The sequence below is a fragment of the Artemia franciscana genome, chromosome 14 (assembly GCF_032884065.1).
Source record: "Artemia franciscana chromosome 14, ASM3288406v1, whole genome shotgun sequence".
Classification (NCBI taxonomy): Eukaryota; Metazoa; Arthropoda; class Branchiopoda; order Anostraca; family Artemiidae; genus Artemia; species Artemia franciscana.
The window spans coordinates 1,654,409-1,677,544 of NC_088876.1; the positions used below are offsets into that span (position 1 = coordinate 1,654,409).

At 36.1% G+C, this 23,136-nt stretch overlaps 1 protein-coding gene across 3 annotated transcripts in view; it reads right to left on the reverse strand.

The window, feature by feature from the left end:
- The window catches only part of LOC136035165 (pancreatic triacylglycerol lipase-like), a 60,535-nt gene that overhangs the window by 24,123 nt on the left and 13,276 nt on the right, over window positions 1-23,136 (reverse strand). For all 3 annotated transcript variants that reach the window (XR_010619354.1, XM_065716733.1, XM_065716734.1), the window contains exons 2-3: window positions 19,482-19,632; window positions 4,083-4,234 (exon numbers count right to left, since the gene is read on the reverse strand). Coding sequence is in view for 2 of the 3 variants with exons in the window: in XM_065716733.1 (XP_065572805.1) it covers window positions 4,083-4,234; window positions 19,482-19,632 (303 nt within the window). In the remaining variant the exon portion in view is untranslated. The remainder of the gene's footprint in view (window positions 1-4,082; window positions 4,235-19,481; window positions 19,633-23,136) is intronic.

Below are 23,136 nucleotides of genomic sequence, written 5' to 3' on the forward strand. Positions count from 1 at the left end.
TTGGGAACGTTAAGGAGGAATTCCAATAAAAAACAAAAAAAACACTTTATGGATGGAGGTTATCAGAAGGACATATAAGCCGTAACTTAGGCAGGAACACTCTGTAATAGCTAAAAATATCATTGAAACTTTTAAAGGAGAATTAAAAACAGAATTAAAATAATTCAAAACAGAACTAAAATTTCTGGTGCCCGTTCTAAGAGTAAAAAGTGATTGGAGGGCAAGCAGAGCTTCTCTCAAGTCCAGTCATTTTCCGAACGCATCCAATCAAAATCTTTAGACAGCCATTTTGTTCAGAATAGTAGAATATTCCACCAGCTATGTCTTTAGGGATATTGGGCATGTTAACCCCCATAATTATGCAATTGGCTCACTGTTCTTTAAAACTAAATGCTGCTTTAAACTAAACCAAAAGGAATTGTGTGTATGGTTGCCAATAAGATACCTCAGCAATTTATCGAGAACGACTGAGGGTTTTCAGGTGAAACTTTTAGGGCTACTATTATTACTAATTTTGCCATTGCCATTAAAATAAATAAAAAGAGTGCAAGTTTATCCAGACTTTCAAAAAGCATAGATAAAATCCCTTGGGAATTATATTCAGTTTAATTTTGCAGGTAAACCTCAGGAGTTATAAAATTAGATTATAAAGTACTGTTTGTGTCAGGGTTAAAAATTGTTGAAACAAGTTTCTCCAACATACAAATAGCAGACAAAACTGCATTTTTATAGAGAAAAACGAAAAGATATGAAGTATCCACGGTCGTCTGTTTGCTTGTTTTTTTTTTTCAGCGTATATTATGCGTCGTGTGTCTTGCGCATATTATGTTCTGGTCTTGAGAGGGCATGGCGATTGTTGGCCAAAAAACAGTAAGCTTTCGTCCTTTATTATTTGCATAAGATTCAAAGAAAATTATATTATATGTAAAAACAATGATAAAGCACAAAAAAGAACTGGACATATTTTAGAATTGTTTTCAGAAAAAAAAAACAAATCTATATTTTAGAAAAAAAAATAAAAAATTCAATTCAGTGAAGTTCAAAATGGCACAAGCAACAATTCTGAGAATCAGACCAAACGCACTTTACCAAATTGCTGTTTATCAATTAAGCGATTGGAAAAGCAATGACAGAAAGTTTAGTGGCCGGGCAAATGTAACAAATTATGCTGCATTGTGTATAGAGAAATGCAAAATTATTGACTCAACTGATTTTATCGGCCATTGTCTATAATAACCCAGCATTTTGAAAACTCCCCTGAATGATCAAATTCTTTACAATTATTACATAACTGTTATGACATAAAGCATACAAAAAAAAAAGTTAAACAACGTTCGTTCCACTTTTTTTCTTTTACGTTCACATTTCATTTTGGTGAAAAATAAACGTTTAATAATTGTTTTCCTCATATATCAAAACATAAGACACTTTATAAATGCTTAACTTGTCTTAAATTTTGATAGATGTTGAAGTCACTTTTTATACATTGTTGACACGTACGGGGATGTCCAAAGAGGAGGGAGAGCTCGGTATGCCTCATGAACTCCTCGTTTTTCTTCAAGTTATATGTGTTTCTTATTCAACATTTTTACTATAATTTATAATTGCCCCCCCCCCCGAAAAGAGTTTCTGTGCAGTTATCTGTGCCACGAGGCTCTAGCGTATTCTCCCCTTAAATTCGCCCTGAAAATTTCCCCCTGGAATATTCTTCCCGGATGGAAAATAGAGCAGCTAAAGGGAAATTAAAACAAACAAAAGGAGCAAAGAAAAGAAGTAAATTCTGAAAATACAGCGATTCACTCTACGATCCAAGCATATTCATTTGATTCAGATTTATTTCATTCCTGCGATTCATTCCAAGATCCAAGAAATTCAGAAATGTGCCAAGACTCAGGGATCCAAAGATATCCAACGAATCCAAAGGAATCCAAAATTCAGGAAGTGTGCCACGAGGGTCCAGCGTATTTTCCCTTTAGAGTTCCCACTGACAATTTCCTCCTAAAACATTCTTCCCACATGAAAAGTAGAGCAGCCAAAGGGAAACTGACACAAACAAAAGGAATGAAGAAAAGAAGGAATTCTGAAAATTCTACAATTCATTCCAAAATCTATACAGATTCATTCAATTTAGATTCAATTCATTTCTATGATTCATCCGAAGATTCAGGAAATTCCAAAATTCATGCAGAATATATGGTGTAAAATCTAACAGTTCAGGGTAACGACTTAAGAGTATGGGGTGACTCAGGCATATAGTAACCAAAACTCTAATATAAGGAATTTCAGTAATGATTAATGCATCAAAAGAATTGACTTTCTGTGCTCTTTCCGAACATATAAAATTCGCTACGTCTAATGCTAAATATCAAACGTCAGGAGCCACAGGAAATTTGCCTGATTTTTAGAAAATGCAAGTGATCTTAATCAAACCCTTAGATTCAGGATATTAAAGATTCCCACTATGGAATTTCCAAGCTCATATGTATAAATTTGGAAGTTCGCATTTTTCCCCGAAGAAAGATCACGGATGTGTTTTTATTTTATTTTTTTTTTCAAGAAATGTTCGTGTCAAACCAGTGATCCTATAAAATTGAAATATAGCTCAACTGAACGGATATTAAAGTTCCAGAGTTCCTATGAAGTGCCCAAAAACAATATGCTATGGAAAAGTGGGGTTGGGGTATCAAACTACAATTTTGCCCAAATAGAGAAACAAGTATCTAAAGATTATAAATTCCGACAATCAAATTAGGAATTTTTGAAAAAAAAATGTGTATAGAGGCTCCCAGTTGGGTAGGAAGTAATGCCTCGGTTGCAAGTGCGTTCTTTAATATAACGGAAAATAACGTTCTAACGGAAATGAAAGTGTCTCATATAAGTAAGGGTACCTTAGACTAGAAAACCTTCTTTACTTCACTTAAACTATTGCTGGCTTATTAGGCTCTTTAAATTTTAAATTTGCTTAGTATTGACTCTGAGTTTGACTCCAGTTAAACAAAAAAAAAAATGTCCCTCAAACATACTTCAGAAGGAATAACCTTCTGACAAACGCCTATCGGACGGGTTCTTGGTCACTAGGGTGAACTGTTATCATTCTACTATAGTTGTCGACAAAGGCTTCACGCGTGAAGGGAGGGGGACAACCCTCCCAAAGTTTTCAGCCATCCGGATGAAAAATTTGAATCGGTAAAATCGTGGCACATTCTGCCACTTTTTCACTAGCTCATTTTTGGGGTGAGGGGGAGGACATAAGGGCAGACAGAAGAACTTGACATAGTTTGACGTATTTTTGTTAGAGTTTTGACGTATTTGACGCATAATATTTGAATAATTTGAGTCGAAATCAATGAAAGAAGTCCAATCTCAGCCGATGCAGGACAAAAAACGAAGTAATTTTAACGGCAACATGACCCAAATAAATTGATAAAAAAGACCAGCCAGTTCGTTAAGTCCATTGTCCTCCCCTTACACCCCAAAAAAATGAATAAATTTAGCTAGTGACGCCTCTGATCGGTACTGGGCAAAATCTATGGGAGGCAATTACCCGTACTTTTAAGTCTCAGGCTAATATCTGTGTACACTTGCATCTTAGGACAACTCTTCTACAGTTGCCACTAACTTTATATTTCCAATTATTTTCTTTAATCTATATATTGCCCTGTTACGATATCTCAACCCACAAAAACACAGAGAAAGAATTACCATAAACAAAATTTAAAAAAATAAATACTACAGAATATTCTACTCTACAAATTCGTTCTGTATTTTGGAATATAGTTAGAATATCTCAAAATTTCTTTTGGAATTTTCGAGGAAAATTTTTCGCTTGTTAAATTTTCCAGGGAAGTTTTCTACGAAGGGTAACTTTCTTTAGGGGGGGATTCTTTAGAGGGAATTTTCAGTTGGGAATAAGCGAATAACCCTGGGCAGGTCTGTAGGACTAAGGAAAAAAAGATGTTGAGTCGGTGACAAAAAAAGGAGAAGACAAACTTATTTTCTCATTGATGAGAAAAAATTTGAGTTTCCTAAGAAATAGCTACTTTGCAATCGCAATAATAAAAAAAATCCGACGAAAATCTTACTTTTTACAATCTCTTTTGCAAATTTTCCTAATCTTGTGCTCATTCCAAACCCGTGAATGAATATTCTTACTGAGATGTTTGGCATAAATGGCGAAGTCCTTAGAATCTTCACATTATTAACAAATATCCGAAATGCTTCTTTTCTGTTTGACCTGTGAATAAAATAAGTGTTACACACAGCACATTCAGCCAAATTAAAAAAGCGAGGTTAAATCAAAAACAAAATTATATTTTAATTTTAGTCGTTTTTGTCAGCTATGTATTTTGTAACATAGTTGTAGTGTCCAACGAGAAAAAGTCATTTCTAGTGACTTTCTGCAGAGCAGGCATGCCAATAAATAAATTATTTAATTTTAATAAACAGCATTTTAATAAAACGTTTAATTTTAATAAAATGGGGAGTTCCGCAAGGTTCTGTTTTAGGTCCCTTACCTTATCTTGTGTACGTAAATGCGATGCGTTTTTTATCTTCAAGATGTCTGTGTAACAACCTTTGCTGATGATACAGCTTTGACAGTGAGTTCTAAATCGATCGAAGAGATTGTGCTGAAAGCAAATGATGCTTTGAGAGCTTGGAGGTTTTTATGAGCCTTAGTTTGCTATGTGTCAATGTGAAAAAGTCATTGCTAATGGCTTTCTGCAGAATAGGCATGCCAGTTGATGCTAGAGATCCAGTTATTTTATCCCGAAAGCCTATTCAACAAGCTCATATAGTGCGATAGTTGGGATTTTTCATTGATTCAAACATTTAATGGAAGCATTACAGCGATGTTATTTCTTCGAAAATTCCCGGAGGCGTTGCCAAAGTGGATTCTCATAATGATTTATCACTCAATTGTTTACCCGTATATTTTATATGGGTGTCTGATTTGGAGCAGCAATTTTTATAGTAATTTCGAAAAAGTCCAGATTCTTCAGAACAATGCCATGAGGATCATAGGTAGGTATGTCAAGGATTTGAATGGCACAAGCGCTCGTTTCCTGTCTTTAAATTTGTTTAATGTGGGCCAACTGTGGGATTATCAAGCAGCAGTTCTTGTTTTCCAGTGTGGGCACAATTTAGTCCCAGTTGTTTATCGCGATAATTACCGTGCTAACAGTGACATTCATGAATAAGATACGAGGAATAGTGATAAATTGGTGATTGAGCTTAAGAGTAGCGCAAGATCAGGATTTCGATTACAGTTTCCTGGAACTGCAGTCTGGAATTTTCTACCAGTGAGCATTAGGGCGGCTGAGCATCTTCTACAGTTTAAGAGAAAGTTAAAAGATTATCAAACAGTTCGTTGTAACGAACTGTAGCAAGGAGCGACCCGGCTCAATAGTAAACGAAACTCTAAAAAACGGAATTTTGATGCTAAAATATACATCAAAAGAATCGGATTTTCATGCTGATTTTTGAATATATAAGTTTCATCAAATTTAGTCTTTATCATCAAAAGTTACGAGCCTGAGAAAATTTGCCTTATTTTGGAAAATAGGGGGAAACACCCCGTAAAAGTCATAGAATCTTAACGAAAATCACACCATCACATTTGGCGTATCAGAGAACCCTATAGCAAAAACTTCAAGCTCGTATCTACAAAAATGTGGAATTTCGTATTTTTTGCCAGAAGACAAATCACGGGTGCGTGTTTATTTGTTTGTTTGTTGTTTTTTTCTCAGGGGTCATCATATCGACCAAGTGGTCCTAGAATGTCGCAAAAGGGCTCATTCTAACGGAAATGAAAAGTTCTAGTGCCCTTTTTAAGTGACCAAGAAATTGGAGGGCACCTAGGCCCCCTCCCACGCTCATTTTTCTCCAAAATCAATAAATCAAAATTTTGAGATAGCCATTTTGTTCTGCATAGTCAAAAACCATAATAACTATGTCTTTGGGAATATCTTACTCCCCCACAGTCCTTGGGGGAGCGGCTGCAAGTTACAAACTTCGACCAGTGTTTACATATAATAATGGTTATTGGGAAGTGTACAGACATTTTCAGGGGATTTTTTTTTGGTTTTGGGGGTGGGGTTGAGAATAGGGGGCTATGTGGGAGGATCTTTACTTGGAGAAATATGTAATGGGGGAATAGAAATTCAATGAAAAGGGCGCAGGATTTTCTAATAGTACTATAAAAAAACAATGAAAAAATAAACATGGAAATTTTTTTTCAATTGAAAGTAAGGAGTAGCATTGAAACTTAAAACGAACAGACATTATTACGCATATGAGGGGTTCTAATAATACTTTAGCATAAAGAGCGAGGTATTTAGAAGGAGATAAATACCTCGCTCTTTATGCTATAGTATTTTTAGTAATATCAACTATTTATTCTACAGCCTTTCTGATTCAGGGGTCATTCTTAAGGAATTGGGAAAAAACTTACGATTTAGTGTAAAGAGTGAGGTATTAACGAGGGTACAAACCCCCTAATATACATAATAAAAATTTAAGAATATAAAAGTTTGTTACGTAAGTTAATTTTCAATTTACGTATATTTTTTACTAATAAAAATGTTCGTTAAAAATTAAAATTTATAGTTGCCTTTTTATGTAGCCGAAAAATTGCAGGGTAACTAGGCCTCCTTCCCCACCCCTTATTTCTCAAAATCGTCTGATCAAAACTAAGAGAATGCCATTTAGCCCAAGAAGGAATTAATATGCAAATTTCAATTTAATAATTTATGTGTGAAGAGCCAAAATCAAACATGCATTAATTCAAAAACGTTCAGAAATCACTTAAAAAAACTAGTTTTTTTAACTGAAAGTAAGGAGCGGCATTAAAACTTAAAACGAACAAAAATTACTCCGTATATGAAATGGGTTGTTCCCTCCACAATCCCTCGCTCTTTACGCTAAAGTTTGACTCTTTGCCACAATTCTGCTTTTTAAAGCAATTAAAAGCTAATGATCATTTTAACAAAATGGGGGGAGATGCCCTTCTCTCAATCTAAAATGCTCTACATTACTTATTGTTCAAAAGATGGACCTTGGGGCGACGTTTCAGACGAGGCAGACTTTCTGATTCCTTAACTTGCTGTGGGACAGACGGACGGTTCCATGTAAATGATGACATGAACCGACCGGGAAGTATTTCGAAACTTACGAACAAGACTATTTGAATTTCCCATATCATAATCATGATAAGAAGAACCTAAGCTAAACAAGGATTAAAAATTTCAGTCCTTAAATAATGTAGACACTGATACACTAAAATATCAGTCTGCATGTCTCTGATTTTTCCAACATCTAAAATATCAAACTTCTTATATAGATACAGTGCTAACGCTTCTACGATCATAATTTCCTAAAATTCTAATTGCCTTATTCTATTGCAATTGAACTCTCCTATAATTAGACTGAAAGTTACTTGCCCAGATTAAACAGCCATAATTAATATACGACGCTATTAAAGTATGGTACAGTAACATTAAAAAGGGTTATCAAAACGAACTTCCTATTTCTCTATGTTGAATTTTTTTTTTTTTTTTGGTTCATTTAATGAACCGTTTTGGGTTTCATGTACTTATTAATGCTAATTTCACTGTAGTTTTACGCTTGGTAGATTTTATGATTCTATTTTTGTTCATTTTTGGTTTAATGGAAAACTTATTTTGTGGAAAAGGTTCTTTTATTTAAATTCTGTTCGTTCTATATTGACAATGGCTTTTTCAGGGAAACAGAATAGGAAAGCTGATTGCTATCCAATCACTATTGACTCTGAAAAAGGCCACTAGAACTTATAAATTCAAATCAAAGTAGTGCCTATGATACCAGACAAATACATTAAAGTGATTAGTGCTATGTGCGAGAATAACACTAGTGCGGCTAAGGCAGAAAATGAGGTTAGCAGCTGGTTCCGCATTAAATCAGGAGTTAAGCAGGGTTATGTTTTATCCCCCTTTATATGGATCATTTTGATAGGTTTTGTTTGAAGAAGCATAGGAAAGGCAATGGGAGACCAAGGAATCAAACGAGAAGAAAAACTCTCCTGGACATTAAAACTTGAAACGAACAGAAATTACTCCGTATACGAAAAGGGCTTTTCCTCCTCAACGCCTCCCTCTTTACGCTAAAGTTTGACTCTTTCTCTTAACTCTACTTTTTAAAACAGTAAAAAACTTTAGCGTAAAGAGTGGGGCGTTGAGGAGGAAAAGCCCTTTTCATATACGGAGTAATTTCTGTTCGTTTTAAGTTTTAATGTCGCTCCTTACTTTCATTTAAAAAAACTTGTTTTTTATTTAATTTCTGGACGTTTTTTAGTTCATGCATATTTTGATCTTGGATCTCTGCACATAAATAATTAAAACGAAATTTGCATATTAATTTTCTTTTTGGCTAAATGGCTTTCTCATAGTTGTAATCGGAAGATTTTGATAAAAAAGGAGAGAGGGAGGATGCCTAGTTGCCCTCCGATTTTTTGATTACTTAAAAAGGCAACTAGAACTTTTAATTGTTTTACGAAAATTTTCATTAGTAAAAAATATACGTATTTTACGAATTAACTAACGTAACGAACTTCTATATTCGTATATTTTTATTGCGTATATGAAGGAGTTCACCCCTCGTCGATACCTCGCTCTTTACACTAAAGCTTAAATTCTGTCCCAATTCCTTAAGAATGACCCTTGAATCACAAAGGCCGTAGAATAAATAGTTGAAGTTACTAAAAATACTTTAACGTAAAGAGCGAGGTATTACGAAGAGGTAAACCCCTCATATGCGCAATAATTTCTGCTCGTTTTAAGTTTTAATGCTGCTCCTGACTTTCAGTAGTTTCTATTGTAGAGAGTGAGAGGATTAGATTATGTTTAGAGAAGCTGAACTTTTGCAAACAGGAGGAGTTGAATTGAGTACGTCAAGAAATAGTCATGAGGAATTTTCAAATACAATAGTTCGTTATTCTATGTTTTTCTTCTTCTTAATAGCATTCAATATCTTAAAACCATTTCGCAAGCGTCAGCGTCGTCTGATAATCAAACAGTTCGTGGTAACGAACTGTAGTAAGGAGCGACACGGCTCAATAGTAACCAAAACTCTAAAAAATTGAATTTTGTTATCAATAGCTACATCAAAATAATCGCATTTTAATGCTGATTCTAAATATATAAGTTTCATCAAGTTTAGTCTTACCTATCAAAAGTTACGAGCCTGAGAAAATTTGCCCTATTTAGGAAAATAGGGGAAAACGCCCCCTAAAAGTCGTAGGATCTTAACGAAAATGACACCATCAGATTCAGCGTATCAGAGAACCCAGCTGTAGAAGTTTCAAGCTCCTCTCGACAAAAATGTGGAATTTTGTATTTTTTGCCAGAAGACAAATCACGGGTGCGTGTTTATTGTTTGTTTTTTTCTTTTCCCCAGTGGTCATCGTATCGACCAAGTGGTCCTAGAATGTCGCAAGAGGGCTCATTATAACGGAAATGAAAAGTTCTAGTGCCCTTTTTAAGTGACCCAAAAAATTGGAGGGCATCTAGGCCCCCTCCCACGCTCATTTTTTTCCCAAAGTCAATGAATCAAAATTTTGAGATAGCCATTTTGTTCAGCATAGTCGAACATCATAATAACCATGTCTTTGGGGATGACTTACTCCCCAATAATCCCTGGGGGAGGGGCTGCAAGTTACAAACTTTGACCAGTGTTTACATATAGTAATGGTCATTGGGAAGTGTACAGACGTTTTCAGGGGGATTTTATTTTGTTTGGGGGTGGGGCTGAGGAGAGGGGGCTATGTTGGAGGATCTTTCCTTGGAGGAATCTGTCATGGGGGAAGAAAAATTCAATGACAAGGGCGCAGGATTCTCTAGCATTACTATAAGAAAACAATGAAAAATAAACATGAAAACGTTTTTTCAAATGAAAGGAAGAAGTAGCATTGAAACTTAAAACGAACAGAGATTATTACGCATATGAGGGGTTCTAAAAATACTTCAGCATAAAGAGCGAGGTATTTAGGAGGAGATAAATACCTTGCTCTTTATGCTAAAGTATTTTTAGTAATTTCAACTATTTATTCTACGGCCTTTCTGATTCAGGGGTCATTTTTAAAGAATTGGGACAAAACTTACGATTTAGTGAAAAGAGCGAGGTATTAACGAGGGTACAAACCCCCTCGTATACATAATAAAAATATAAGGTTATGAAAGTTTGTTACGTAAGTTAATTCTGAAGTTACGTATATTTTTTACTAATAAAAACGTTCGTTAAAAATTAAAAGTTCTAGTTGCCTTTTTAAGTAACCGAAAAATTGGAGGGCAACTAGGCCTCCTTCTCCACCCCTTATTTCTCAAAATCGTCTGATCAAAACTAAGAGAAAGGCATTTAGCCAAAAAAGGAATTAATATACAAATTTCATTTTAATAATTTATGTGCGGAGAGCCAAAACCAAACATGCTTTAATTCAAAAACGTTCAGAAATTAAATAAAAAAAAAACAAATTTTTTTAGCTGAAAGTAAGGAGCGACATTAAAACTTAAAACGAACAGAAATTACTCCGTATATGAAATGAGCTGTCCACTCCGCAATCCCTTGCTCTTTACGCTAAAGTTTGACTCTTTGCCACAATTCTACTTTTTAAAACAATTAAAAGCTTTAGCGTAAAGAGCGAGGGATTGCGGAGTGGACAGCTCATTTCATATACGGAGTAATTTCTGTTCGTTTTAAGTTTTAATGTCGCTCCTTACTTTCAGCTAAAAAAATTAGTTTTTTTTTTATTTAATGTCATAAAGAGTTCATAGCAAACTCTCCCAAAAAGTAGGTAACAATGAAACCTATGAACTGTAACAGACGGTAGAATCTGCAAAAACCACGTTTATGTGAGCAATAGTTTTCAAATGAGCCACTAAACATCTTTCTACGATGCTGTGGCCTGTGGTAGCCTGCTAGTCCTGCTAATGTTAGAGTAGCCTGTGGGCAAGTAAACAATTTATGAAACTTACTAAGGGGGCTTGGAGGGAAGGTATAAATGGAAGGGACTGTTGTAAACTGCCAGTTAAGGGCTTCGGACCCTAATTGTTACAACGGTACTGTTTTATATTCTAAGGTTTTCCACTTAAGAAGTGGCACCAAAAGTGTCATTTTTATGCTATATGGCACTTATGGATGGTAGAATTAATGAAAAAAAAAAAAAAAAAACTCCTAGATATAAACAATAGCTTTCAAATGAGCCATTAAATATCTCTCCAAGAAGTTTAAACATCTCTCAATGATGTTCTGGTAGCCCGATAGCCCTAGAGAGATAGAAAAGAAGACACATCAGAGCTACCGATGCAAAAAACCGGTTTTTCTTGATGTTGAATGTGGGGGACTATAATTCCCTAAATTTTTCAAACATACTGATCCTAATGATGTATTTTTATTTCGATCTGATGCCATTTTCGAGGGTTTTCTGGCTTTTCTCGAAATCACCGTAAATTTCTTTTCGCCATAAACTTTTACTTAAGGCGAACTGTAATAATAGTGACCATTCCTTAATTGAGGTCAAATTACAATTCTTTCTCACTAGGCAGTTTTTTTTAAAAAAAAGCGTTTTTCAAGTTTAGATTACAATAGGTTTTGGTGCGCTTTTTACTAGGTTGCAGCTACTGCTGCATCCATGATGTCAAAACATTCAGTATAATTTTTAGGCTTTTAAAACAGGGTTTCGATTCTATATGTTGAAGTAAATAGTGAAGTTTTGTTACAGGTTACTAATTACTTGAATTTAGCACTTTAGGAATATTCATTTTTCATATATGACCATTTTGCGCACAAGAAAGCAATTAGGCTTCAGTGTATTGTTATTTCTTTTCCAAAGCCACTTCATGTGGACGGTTGGTCGTACAAACTTTGAGGTGGCTCTTTCAGTTATATATTAGAAAGTACTAGTTATGTTTAAGTGATCGGAGTGCATCCCCTCCCCCTCTAACGCCCTTTTCACTGCCCTGCCCTTTCTTCAAAGACATCCAAATCAAAATATTGAGATAGCCCCTTCAAAAAAGTCAAAAATTCCAATAGCTATGGCTCCAAGGATAACATAACCCCAATAGCCTTGGGGGCTAAATTAAGTGATGTGCTCACTGTTCTTATATAGAATTTATGATATTGAGAAAGGAGGGAATGTTTTATCTTGGATGGCTCCGAAAAGACTAAGGGTGTTGATGCAACACTTTAGAAATGTTGAAAAAGATGTTGAACTAGCTCAAAAGACACTATGTCCATCCAGGTTATCAAAATGGCGTATCTGCCATATATAGGGAAAGGTATTAGCTTGAAACTTTCAGGACTGTAACTGTTGCGACAACAACTGCGACTATGACTAATTGCGACTGAGACTGCTTGTGACTACGATTACTTGTGACAGCAACTATTATCGACTAGGAAGGGGACTATCTTTGATTGTGACTAATTCCAACAGCCACTGCAGCTAATATTGACTACAACTACTTGCGAAAGCATCTCTGACTTCTTACGAGTGCGGTTGCCACCACCTGCGACTGTGACACGACCGACCACTATAGTTTATAAGTGGATCCAAGTTGTTAGAAGGGGTTATCTACTATATCTCAGAAATAGCGAAGGGTATAACGTTAAAAACTTCAGTTAATGTTTAAGTGGATGTTGAACTTAATCAAAATAGCATCCAGGTTCTCTAAACCTGGATGTGCGTAAAACATCTTAAGAGTGGGTAGTGTATTAAGATTAAACTTTCAGGAAATAATGAGAAGGATGTTGAATTCAACCAAAATGTATTTTGTGCGTCCAGGATGTCAGAGTGACATCTTTTCTATTCCAGACCTAGGAAATTCCCACCGACAAACGCAGCAAACGCATCTGATACATATGATGCATAAGATAAGTATATGATACATATTCATATGTTTACATATTCAGATTATATAGGGATGCATCTGATATACATTTTTCTCTTGTTTCATTTTCATTCACATATGATCTTTTGAACATTTCCTACGGTGGATTCTTTTTGAGTCTATTCTCTAAAATTAGTTTTTTGACAAAATATGATTTTAAGCATTATTTGTTTAAGGAACTTAAAACGAATAAATACTGTCAGGGGCAAGAGTCTGGATACTCTTCCCCTTCCTAACCTAAATCCTTTTTAAGCCTAAGATAATTTCTTAAGCCACATTGGCCTGCCGTACCATAAAGAAAGAAAAGGATCAAAAATAGGGTTTGTAAAGGCCAAATGAAAATATTGATAAAAACACAGAGAGCGAATATTTTGAGAGACAAACCGCTTCTCTTCTTCAACACGAACAACATAATGAGATCAAGGGAAAAACCAAAATCAAAAATCAAGCGCGGAAATTATAATAAAACCAATGAAAAAAAAGCCAAAAATTAGGTAAAACTCAATAAAAGACCAAAAATTAAAATCAATACTTAACAAACAATAAAGTGTGTTATTCGCCAATATCCGCGATTTGCAAAAAATCCAAACAAATTTGAACTGCCAACAACCGATACTAACGAACAACTGAGAAATAAAAGAAGAAAAATGTTTTCATTCACTCAAACAAACGAAGCAGCAATTGAATGAACTGGAGAACTAGGTCACCTGATTTTCGATTTTACGCTTTGCGTTTTGTGTGGATACCTTTTAAGACCTAAGGGGTTGATGATGTATTTGATTATGTGATTGGGGATGTGGTTCAACGTTTATTTCGGGGAAGAGTAAAGCATCGGCTTTTCTTTTGAAAAAACCGAAAAAGGACTCATTTATTCTTAAATCACGTTAATTTCTGTTCAAAGCTAGACCTAAATGCTGTATTTATAAATTGGATTTATGAATCCAATTTATAATCCCAAATCCATATGCATTTATAAATTTCAACGGCTACTGTAGTGCTTGACAATACCGTGGACAATTCATGCGAAATTAGGCTAGCTAGTTTAAATAAAATAGTATTGTCTGGATTATTAAATATGTATTCTAAGCGAGGAGAGTCAAAATTCTCTGGTCTTTTCCGCTTTTCATGGCACTTGGTATTAACCAAGTGACATATAGCAATCGCAAATTCTGTCGGTCTGTCGGTCCCGGTTTTGCTGCTTTAGGCACTTCCAGGTAAGCTAGGACGATGAAATTTGGCAGGCGTATCAGGCACTGGACCAGATTAAATTAGAAATAATCGTTTACCCGATTTGATCATCTGGGTGGACTGGGGGGCCTGTTAATTCGGAAAACATAGAAAAATTGAAGTATTTTTAACTTACGAACGTTTGATCAGATCTTAATGAAATTTGATGTTTGGAAGGGTATCGTGTCTAGGAGCTGTTATTTTAAATCTCAAACGAATCTGGCGACATTGGGGGGGGGGGGAGTTGGGAGGGGAAATCTAAAGTCTCGGAAAACCCTTAGAGTGGAGGGATTGGGATGAAACTTGGTGGGAAAAATAAGCACAAGTCCTAGATACGTGATTGATATAACCGGAAAGGATCCGCTCTCTTTGGGGTAGTTGGGGGAGGGTAATTCTGAAAAATTAGAAAAAATGAGGTATTTTTAACCTACGAACGGGTGATCAGATCTCAATAAAATTTTATATTTAGAAGGATATCGTGTCTCAGAGCTCTTATTTTAAATCCCGAACAGATCTGGTGACACTGGGGGGGGAGTTGGGAGGGGAAAACCTAAAACTTGGAAAACACTTAGAGTGGAGGGATCGGGATGAAATTTGGTGGGAAAAATAAGCACAAGTGCTAGATACATAATTGACATAACCGGAACGGATCCGTTCTCTTTGGGGTAGTCGGGTGGGGGGGGGTTAATTCTGAAAAATTAGAAAAAATGAGGTATTTTTAACTTACGAACGGGTGATCGGATCTCAATGAACTTTGATATTTAGAAGATATCGTGTCTCAGGGCTCTTATCTTAAATCCCGATCGGATCTGGTGACATTTGGGGGGGATTTGGGAGGGGGAAACCTAAAACTTGGAAAACACTTACAGTGGAGGGATCGGGATGAAACTTGGTGGGAAAAATAAGAACAAGTCCTAGATACATGATTGACATAACCAGAACGGATCCACACTCTTTGCGGTAGTTGGGGGGGGGGGGGGTTAATTCTGAAAAATTAGAAAAAAATGAGGTATTTTTAACTTACAAAAGGGTGATCGGATATCAATGAAATTTGATATTTAGAAGGATAGCGTGTCTCAAAGCTCTTATTTTAAGTCCCGACCGGATCTGATGACATTGGGAGGAGTTTGGGGTGGGGGAACCTAAAATCATGGAAAACGCTTAGATTGGAGGGATCAGGATGAAACTTGGTGGGAAAAATAAGCAGAAGTCTTAGATACGTGATTTACATAATTGGAACGGATCCGCTTTATTGGGGGGGGGCAGTTAATTCTGAAAAATTAGAAAAAATGACGTATTTTAACTTACGAAGGAGTGATCGGATCTTCATGAAACTTCATATTTAGAAGGACCTCGTGACTCAGATCTCTTATTTTAAATCTTAGCCGGAGCCGGCGTAATTGGGGGGGGGGGGGCAGTTGGGGGGAACCGGAAATCTTTGAAAATACTTAAAGCAATGAGGTCAGGATGAAACTGGATGGAAAGAATAAAAACCTGTCTAAGACACGTGGCTGATATAACAAGACCTCTTCTGCTCTCTTTGGTGGAGTTTGGGGGGGTATTTTGAAAATTGAGGTATTTGTAACTTACGAAAGGGTGACCAGATCTTAATGAAATTTGATATTTAGAAAGATCTTCCGCTTTAAAGCTCTAATTTTAAATTCCGACCAGATCCTGTGACACCGGGGGGAGTTGGAGGGGGAAACCGGAATTCTTGGAAAACGTGAAAATTGGGGTATTTTTATTTTACGAATAGGTGATCGGATCTTAATGAAATTTGATATTTAGAAGGAATTCATGTCTCAGAGCTTTTATTTCAAATCCCGACCAGATCTTTTGACATTGGGGGGGGGGGGTTGGTGGAGGAATTCTTTGAAAACACTTAGAGTGGAGGAATCGGGATGAAGCTTGGTGGATAGATTAAGCAAATGTCCTTGATACTTTATTGACGGAATCGTACTGGATTCGCTCTCATTGGGGGAGTTGGGGGGAGGGGTTCAGTGATTTGAAGAGTTTGGTGCTTCTGGACGTGCTAGGACGATGAAAATTGGTAGGCGTGTCAGGGAGCTGCACAAATTTACTTGATAAAATCGTTTTCCCAGATTCGACCAGCTGGGGGGCTAAAGGGAGAAGAAAAATTAGGTATTTATAAACATACGAGTGGGTGATCTGATCTTAGTGAATTTTCATGTGTCACCAAATTTTAAATTGGAGACCACGGAATCAAATGGGGAGAAAAAACGCTCCTGGACTTAGATTATGCTGACGATTTAAGCATATGAGATGAAAGTGTGAGCAAAATGAATGAATTTTTAGAGGTTTTGCGAGACAGGGTGCTAGAATAGGCTTGAAAATTAATGTGAAGAAGACTAAGTCGCTAAGGCTAGGAATAAGTGAAGATGAAAAGGAGACGTTGGGTAACGAAAAGATTGATGAGGTTGGGAGGTTCAGTTACCTTGGTAGTATTATTAGCAAAGACGGTGGGAACAGTGAAGATGTTAAAAGTAGAATAGCTAAGGCTCAGGGTGTTTTTTCACAGTTAAAAAAAGTTTGGAAGAATAGAAAGATAAGTCTACAAACCAAGATTAGAATATTGGAAGCTACAGTGATGACAGTGGTCAAATATGGCTCTGAAGCATTGACGCTCCGAAAGGCAGATGCAAATTTACTAGATGTTTTCCAGAGAAATTGCCTACGGATAGCTCTGGGTACCCGGCTGACTGACCGTATTTCAAACAGTAGGTTGTACGAAAAGTGTGGTTCAATCCCGCTTTCTAGGGCTATAATGAAAGAAAGGTTGAGATGGCTAGGCCACGTTCTGTGGATGAAGGATGACAGATTTCCAAAGATTATCCTTTTTGGCCAACCGTCTGGGGCTACACGAAAAGCAGGTCGTCCTTGTCTGGGTTTGAAGGATGTCATAAATACTGTTTTACTGCTGACGATGAACATTGTATATGTGTTCGAAATATCCAGTCAAAAAATGGGAACTTCCTGGGATGGTATAAAGAGGGAGGCCTTGAATAGATTAGGCTGGAGGAGGAGCGTGCATAGCTGTGATGGCCTAGGGCGGTTTGGTGCTGCAGTGAGTTATTAGTTGTAGTAGTAGTAGTAGTAATAGTAGTAGGTCAAGCTTAGAATCCAGGAAACGTAGAGAGCAAAGTTGCAATGCTCTGTCAACTAGAGCAGTGACCACTCCTCTTTTTGCAGCAGGAGAATGATTAGAGGAATAATTTAAGTAACGGTCACTATATGTGGGTTTTCTATAGACCCCAAACTCGAAGTATGTATCAGTGAACCAGGACATTTAAGAAAGGAAGACACCTTTCTACCTCTAATTCCTGAGTAAATTTATGTTTTGGATCCAAGGAGTAAAGCAAGGGAAGGAAAGACTCTAGAGATTCGTCAACAGCTCCCACAAATACAAAATATCATCTTTAAAACGAACCCAAAATTCCGATTTACAAACACTTTGAAAAATAGCTTTTTCTTCATCCACCTTTTAGCCTCCTTCGAATCCACCTTTGGTCCCAAAAGTATCTCCTGGTTCTACTTTGATAAACCTCAGCTCCATCCCCCTTACAACAGAGCAAAATCAGGTTCTATCGAAAGGATTGAAATTTTCAATAGCCCCCTCAAAAATAACTTATAGTGAAATTATCGCGAACACAGATGGGGCACTTCATGACTCTCGTACGGAGGTTAGAGCGATTGCTGAGGTAAGAGCACATTTTGTTGAAACCTTGTTGGATTCGCCTTCTGTTCATAATCAAAATTTGAAAAAAATATGAGTAAAAATGAACGCTTAGTCTTATGTTCACTACAAAAAATAATTCCAGGATTATTGCTAAAGTCGATAAAGTCGACGAAAGCCGATAAAGGCAATACCGTTGTTGTATTGGGTTCAGATGATTACGACAAAAAAGTAAGAGAAATTTTAAATGATTCTAACTCGTCTCCTCATTTAATTCTCCTACAGCAAGAATAGGAAAATTCTTATCAGTTGTATTTCGCCCACTAATTCAGGTTCAAAAACCCTACATTAAAATTTCGGTCGATTTTGTTTCCAAGTTAAAGCAAGCCTCTGTTAAACCAAATACAGGAACGGGCAGTTTTGATGCGGATTCAGTGTATACCAATTGTGATCCTCAAAAGGCCGAAAGGATTTTGGAGTATAAACTCAGTTCTAACCCATCTATATCAGAAAAATCTACACTTTGGAATCAGACACTTCTTTCACTTACAGCCCTTTGTAACAGAACTTCTTTTTACTTCAATTACAGAGGCTTCTTTTATAGACAGAAATACGGGCTTTCAATGGGAGCCCCCCTCCCTTTTACCGCTTGAGCCATATATCTTCATGGGAAACAGAACAGGCTATTTTGCAAAGTTTTTCTAAACTGTTTTGGGTTCATTTGAAAGGTAATATTTTTTATTCGTAGGACATGGTGATGAATCTCTGGAGTCTTTCCTTCACTTGCTAATCTCCTTGGGTCCAAAACTTAAATTTACTCAGGAATTATAGGTAGAAAGGCGTCTTCCTTTCGTAAATGTCCTGGCTCACCGAAATGATAGATGCTTCGAGTTTGGAGTACATAGAAAACCCACACATAGTGACCGTTACTCAAATTATTCCTCTAATAATTCTCCTGCTGCAAAAAGAGGAGTGGTCACTTCTCTAGTTGACTGAGCATTGCAATACACAGTTTTCACAAAAAACAGGCTTGAAATGAATAAGTCATGGAAAATTATTTTTTGCTTTGGTCATTTGGATTAGGGTGATCTATAGCCTGAAAAATTTCAGCATTTACCCCTAGGCAGTTGGCCAAGATAGCTACCCAGAGCCTCCTTCCACACAACTTTATTCTGAGCTTCTCTCTTTTCTTTCTCACATAAAGTTCCCATTTCATTTAAATCAATTTTACACCTTCTCCCCACTGTTTCATGTTTAGATTTAACGTGCCTGTTTTTCTTTACATAAAAAGAACCCCTCAAATATGAGCAAGTTCTCAAGGATAAGGGTCTAACTATAGAAAAGGTCTTTTAAAAGGCGTTAAATGACAAGAAAAAATCCGGGAAATATTAAAAAAAAATTAACTCCGCTTCAAGTTTATACTAACAATAACCTCAAAGAATTCCCATAGACAAAATCGAGTGATACCCCATTGTGGTTAACAACAAATATATGCGCTCGTGGATATGCAATGTTCACTGTAGATACACACTATATCCATATTTTGACCGATTCCTTTAACATTGCGCCCTATTAACATCTTATAGAAAGAATATGTTGCAGATCCGCGTATGGGTGAGATTAAAAAGAAAAAGGGTAAAGCTTACGGAGTATAGAGTAGAAACTTGACATCTTGCGTGGGGTGGAATGGCACACGATATTCCTCATTGTCGTAAATAGCTAATTGAAATAAGCCATCTGAACCAGGAAATAATAAAAACTCTGTATGTGGTGAATTTCCTGTTTGTAGTGTTATTACTGAAATTCAAAAAGCAAATTAAATGAATAATACTACAATAAAAAATTAAACGAACACAAAAAAGCCTATTGGTGGTCGGTGGTATATTTATTAATGGGAAACTTCAATTTAATCCACAAATCTCCCTCCTCTTTGAAGACGAAACACTTTTCTTTTCTTCTTGGGTGTCATCTTCTTATTTGCAAAATCATCCTTTTTTTACAGGAGCAACCGCTGACTTTCAGATGCTCAATTTTGTTCTCTAGGATTGCTATTTACACTTTGAAAGATGGAAAAAATAAGTTGGTATTAACAGCTCCTTGGGTTCGCGGCATATACTATCCAGGGTTGCCAAAAGGTGAAAATAAAAATCACTAGATTTTCGTGGTTTTGGGTTTGTTTAGTGATTCTCTTCAGTAATCTAGTGATATGTATGTTAATTTAGTGATTTTGTCTTTAGACAATATAAGAAATCACTGGAAACAGTGATAAATCATTAGGAGTGGCAACCCTGACGCCATCCTGGAAGAGTTTTATGTCAGAAACACCACAGCTGTGTGAAAACAGTGCCAAGCTCAGGTTTATGTTAGCAATCGATCGATGGCTAACAGTAACTACTTATACAGCCTATATAATGTCTTGGGCTAGCTAATCGCTGCGTCAGTTGTGAGTATTCAGGCTTCAAAATAAAATTCACACGCTAATAGGGGAACGTTTCACAAGCTGGTAGGCTGCCCAGTTCAGTGGGGCAACAGAGGACTTAGGCTTGGAAATTTCATTTTTGAGGTCTGATGTAATGTAGCAAAAGAGTTTCAGATGAATTTATTGAATTGATAAGCAGCCAAGGTTGACCTAGCAACGGTCCTGTCAAAATTGTAGAATGGAAATTTCGTTTTGGAGCATGGATAATGAAGCTAAAGGGCTTCAGACAAATTTTATTAGTTCGAACGAAGCTTAAGATTATATAGAACAAGTCTTGTGACAATTATAGCTTAGAAGTTTCATTTCGAAACATGAATACTGTAGACGAATGGCTTCAGATGACTTTTCCTTGAAGTCAGACAAGGCTGAATATAATTTAGCACAGATTTTGTTAAAATTGTAGCTTTGATATTTCATTTTAAAACCCATATAGCGTACCCACAGAGGTTTTGAGCAATTTTTGACCTACAGTTCGACTCCTTCTCACAACCCTGCTTTTTAAAACATTAAAAAACTTTAGCGTAAAGAGATGGGCGTTGAGGAGGGAACAGCCCCTTTCATATACAGAGTAATGTCTGTTCGTTTTAAGTTTTAATGTTGCTCCTTACTTTCAGTTAAAAAAACTTGTTTTTTATTTATTTGCCTAAAAGACTCAGGTTATCAGTTATAGCAGTATATACCCCTGTGAAACCGACTGACGGATATACTAGTGACTCAGATGAATTTTAATTACAGTTACAGGCGCAAATAAACAGGGTCCCACGTAAAAATATGGGGTTTGTATAAAAAAAATTTAACACCCAGATCGATAGAAATAGGGATAGATGGTATCCTATCCCAGGTAAATTTATGTACAAAAAAAAACAGTAATGGCTACAGACTGTTGAAATTTTGTAGGTATAAAAATCTAGTTACAATCAATGCGGTGTTTGGCCATTAAAAGTTAACATGGTTAAAAGTTAAAAGTTAAAATTCACGTGATAATAAGACAACACACCTTATTGATTATGTTATTGTAAACAGGAGACTGACAGGATCAATACAAGATACTAGGGTATATAGGAGTGCTGCTATTGATGCTAAAAGTAAAGATCGCCATCTGACAGTATCTAGGGTTAATTTAAAGCTGCAATTTTTGAAGGACAACTAAATCCCTGGAAACTATGATGTTAGTAGACTCCAGAATGAGAATTTGAGAGAAACGTTCTAGGAACAGTTGAATACTAAACTAGAGATTTTAAAATTTGACAATGTGGAAGATGGATGGAATAATCGTAGAAAAACGATGACTGAAATTGCTGATTGTATCTTTGGGGAGAAAGTTAGGACCGAAGCTAGGAATATTAGTGAAAAACAATATGTTTGATAGAGAGGAGAAGCGGCTTGTACAAGAATCATCTGAGTGATAGATCATATGAAAACAAAAGGAATGTAAAGAAAGTTGAGAAAGCATTAAAATATGAACTAAGGAGGTTCTAAGTGGAGCCCATGGATAAAATTGCTGGAAAATACAGCTAAACGCCATGATAGTAGAATATTGGGTAAAATTCTAGTTAATTGACTTTTTGCTATCTCAGAAATGGTTTAGGTTAGGAAAGGAAACTCTCAGGGATGAATCTACGGACTAAATTATTTCCCGGGAAGGTATTTTGAAGCAACTACCTCCACTCCTTCTACCTCTAGAGGGCCCTGACCTTTGATGACCTTTAAAAATATGTGTGTTATAAAAGTGAAACCTTGGAAAATAGATCTTTTGCTTAATTGAAGTACAACAAAATTGTTTTCAGCTTCATAACTTTGCTCAGTTTCATTTAGTAAGGTTTTAAAGATATGCGAATACATTTCCTAAATTTTGAAAAAAAAAAAAGTAATATGGCTCAAAATTCTACTCAAATAACAGGAATTGTATTTTCAGTACTAAAGGCAGAGAAAAAGCAACTAGTAACTAAAAATTAAGGTAAAATATTATTTTGTGAATTTCATACCTGTCATGTAGGCAAATTTCAAGACCCTCTAGAGGGAGAAGGAATGGCGGTTGGTACTTTTAAAATACCTTCCCGGGACATACTTTAGCCTGTAGACCCATCCCTGAAAGTTTCATTTTCATAACCTAAACCCTCTCCAAAATAGCAAGAAGTCAATTAACTAGAATTTTACCGGATATTGTACTGGTATGAAAAAGTTTATGATACCCTGGATGCGAAGGAAGATTTGTTTTGTTAGGATGAATTAACGACAGTACTGAAAGAATTAAAAAATAATAACGATCCAGGTGCTGATAGTGTGGTCAATTAAATTCTTAAATATAATAATAATAATAATTTATTTATAACCCACAAAGTACATTAAACTGTGGAGTAAACACATAAAAAAAGAAAAAACAAGACAAAAAACATAATAACATAAATAACATAGCAGCATAACGACATACAACATAAATAAATTACCTCCAATCAAAAAATGGCCAAAGAGGGTCAAAAACACCGACCATTTGCTGAGTTTTAAAACATATATCTTTAGATAAATGTTTCAGTCGCGAGGGCGCATCAACGATGTCAAATTTAGAGACGACTGTATGATTCCGATACCACCGAGGCAGACGCAGCAAATACTTGCAGTACTTAAAATATCCTGAACGTATTTTCTGTGTATCCTTCTTGCGAAGGAGGAAAGCAAAACCAGAAAGATAAAAAACAGCAGGGGCACAAAAACTAGAATAAAGACGGCATAGTCCATTTCGGTTATACCGACCACGATTTGGTGAAATTTTCGCGTATCCAACCCGCATACTTTTCAGCACGCTGGACGTAATAGCGGAGCAA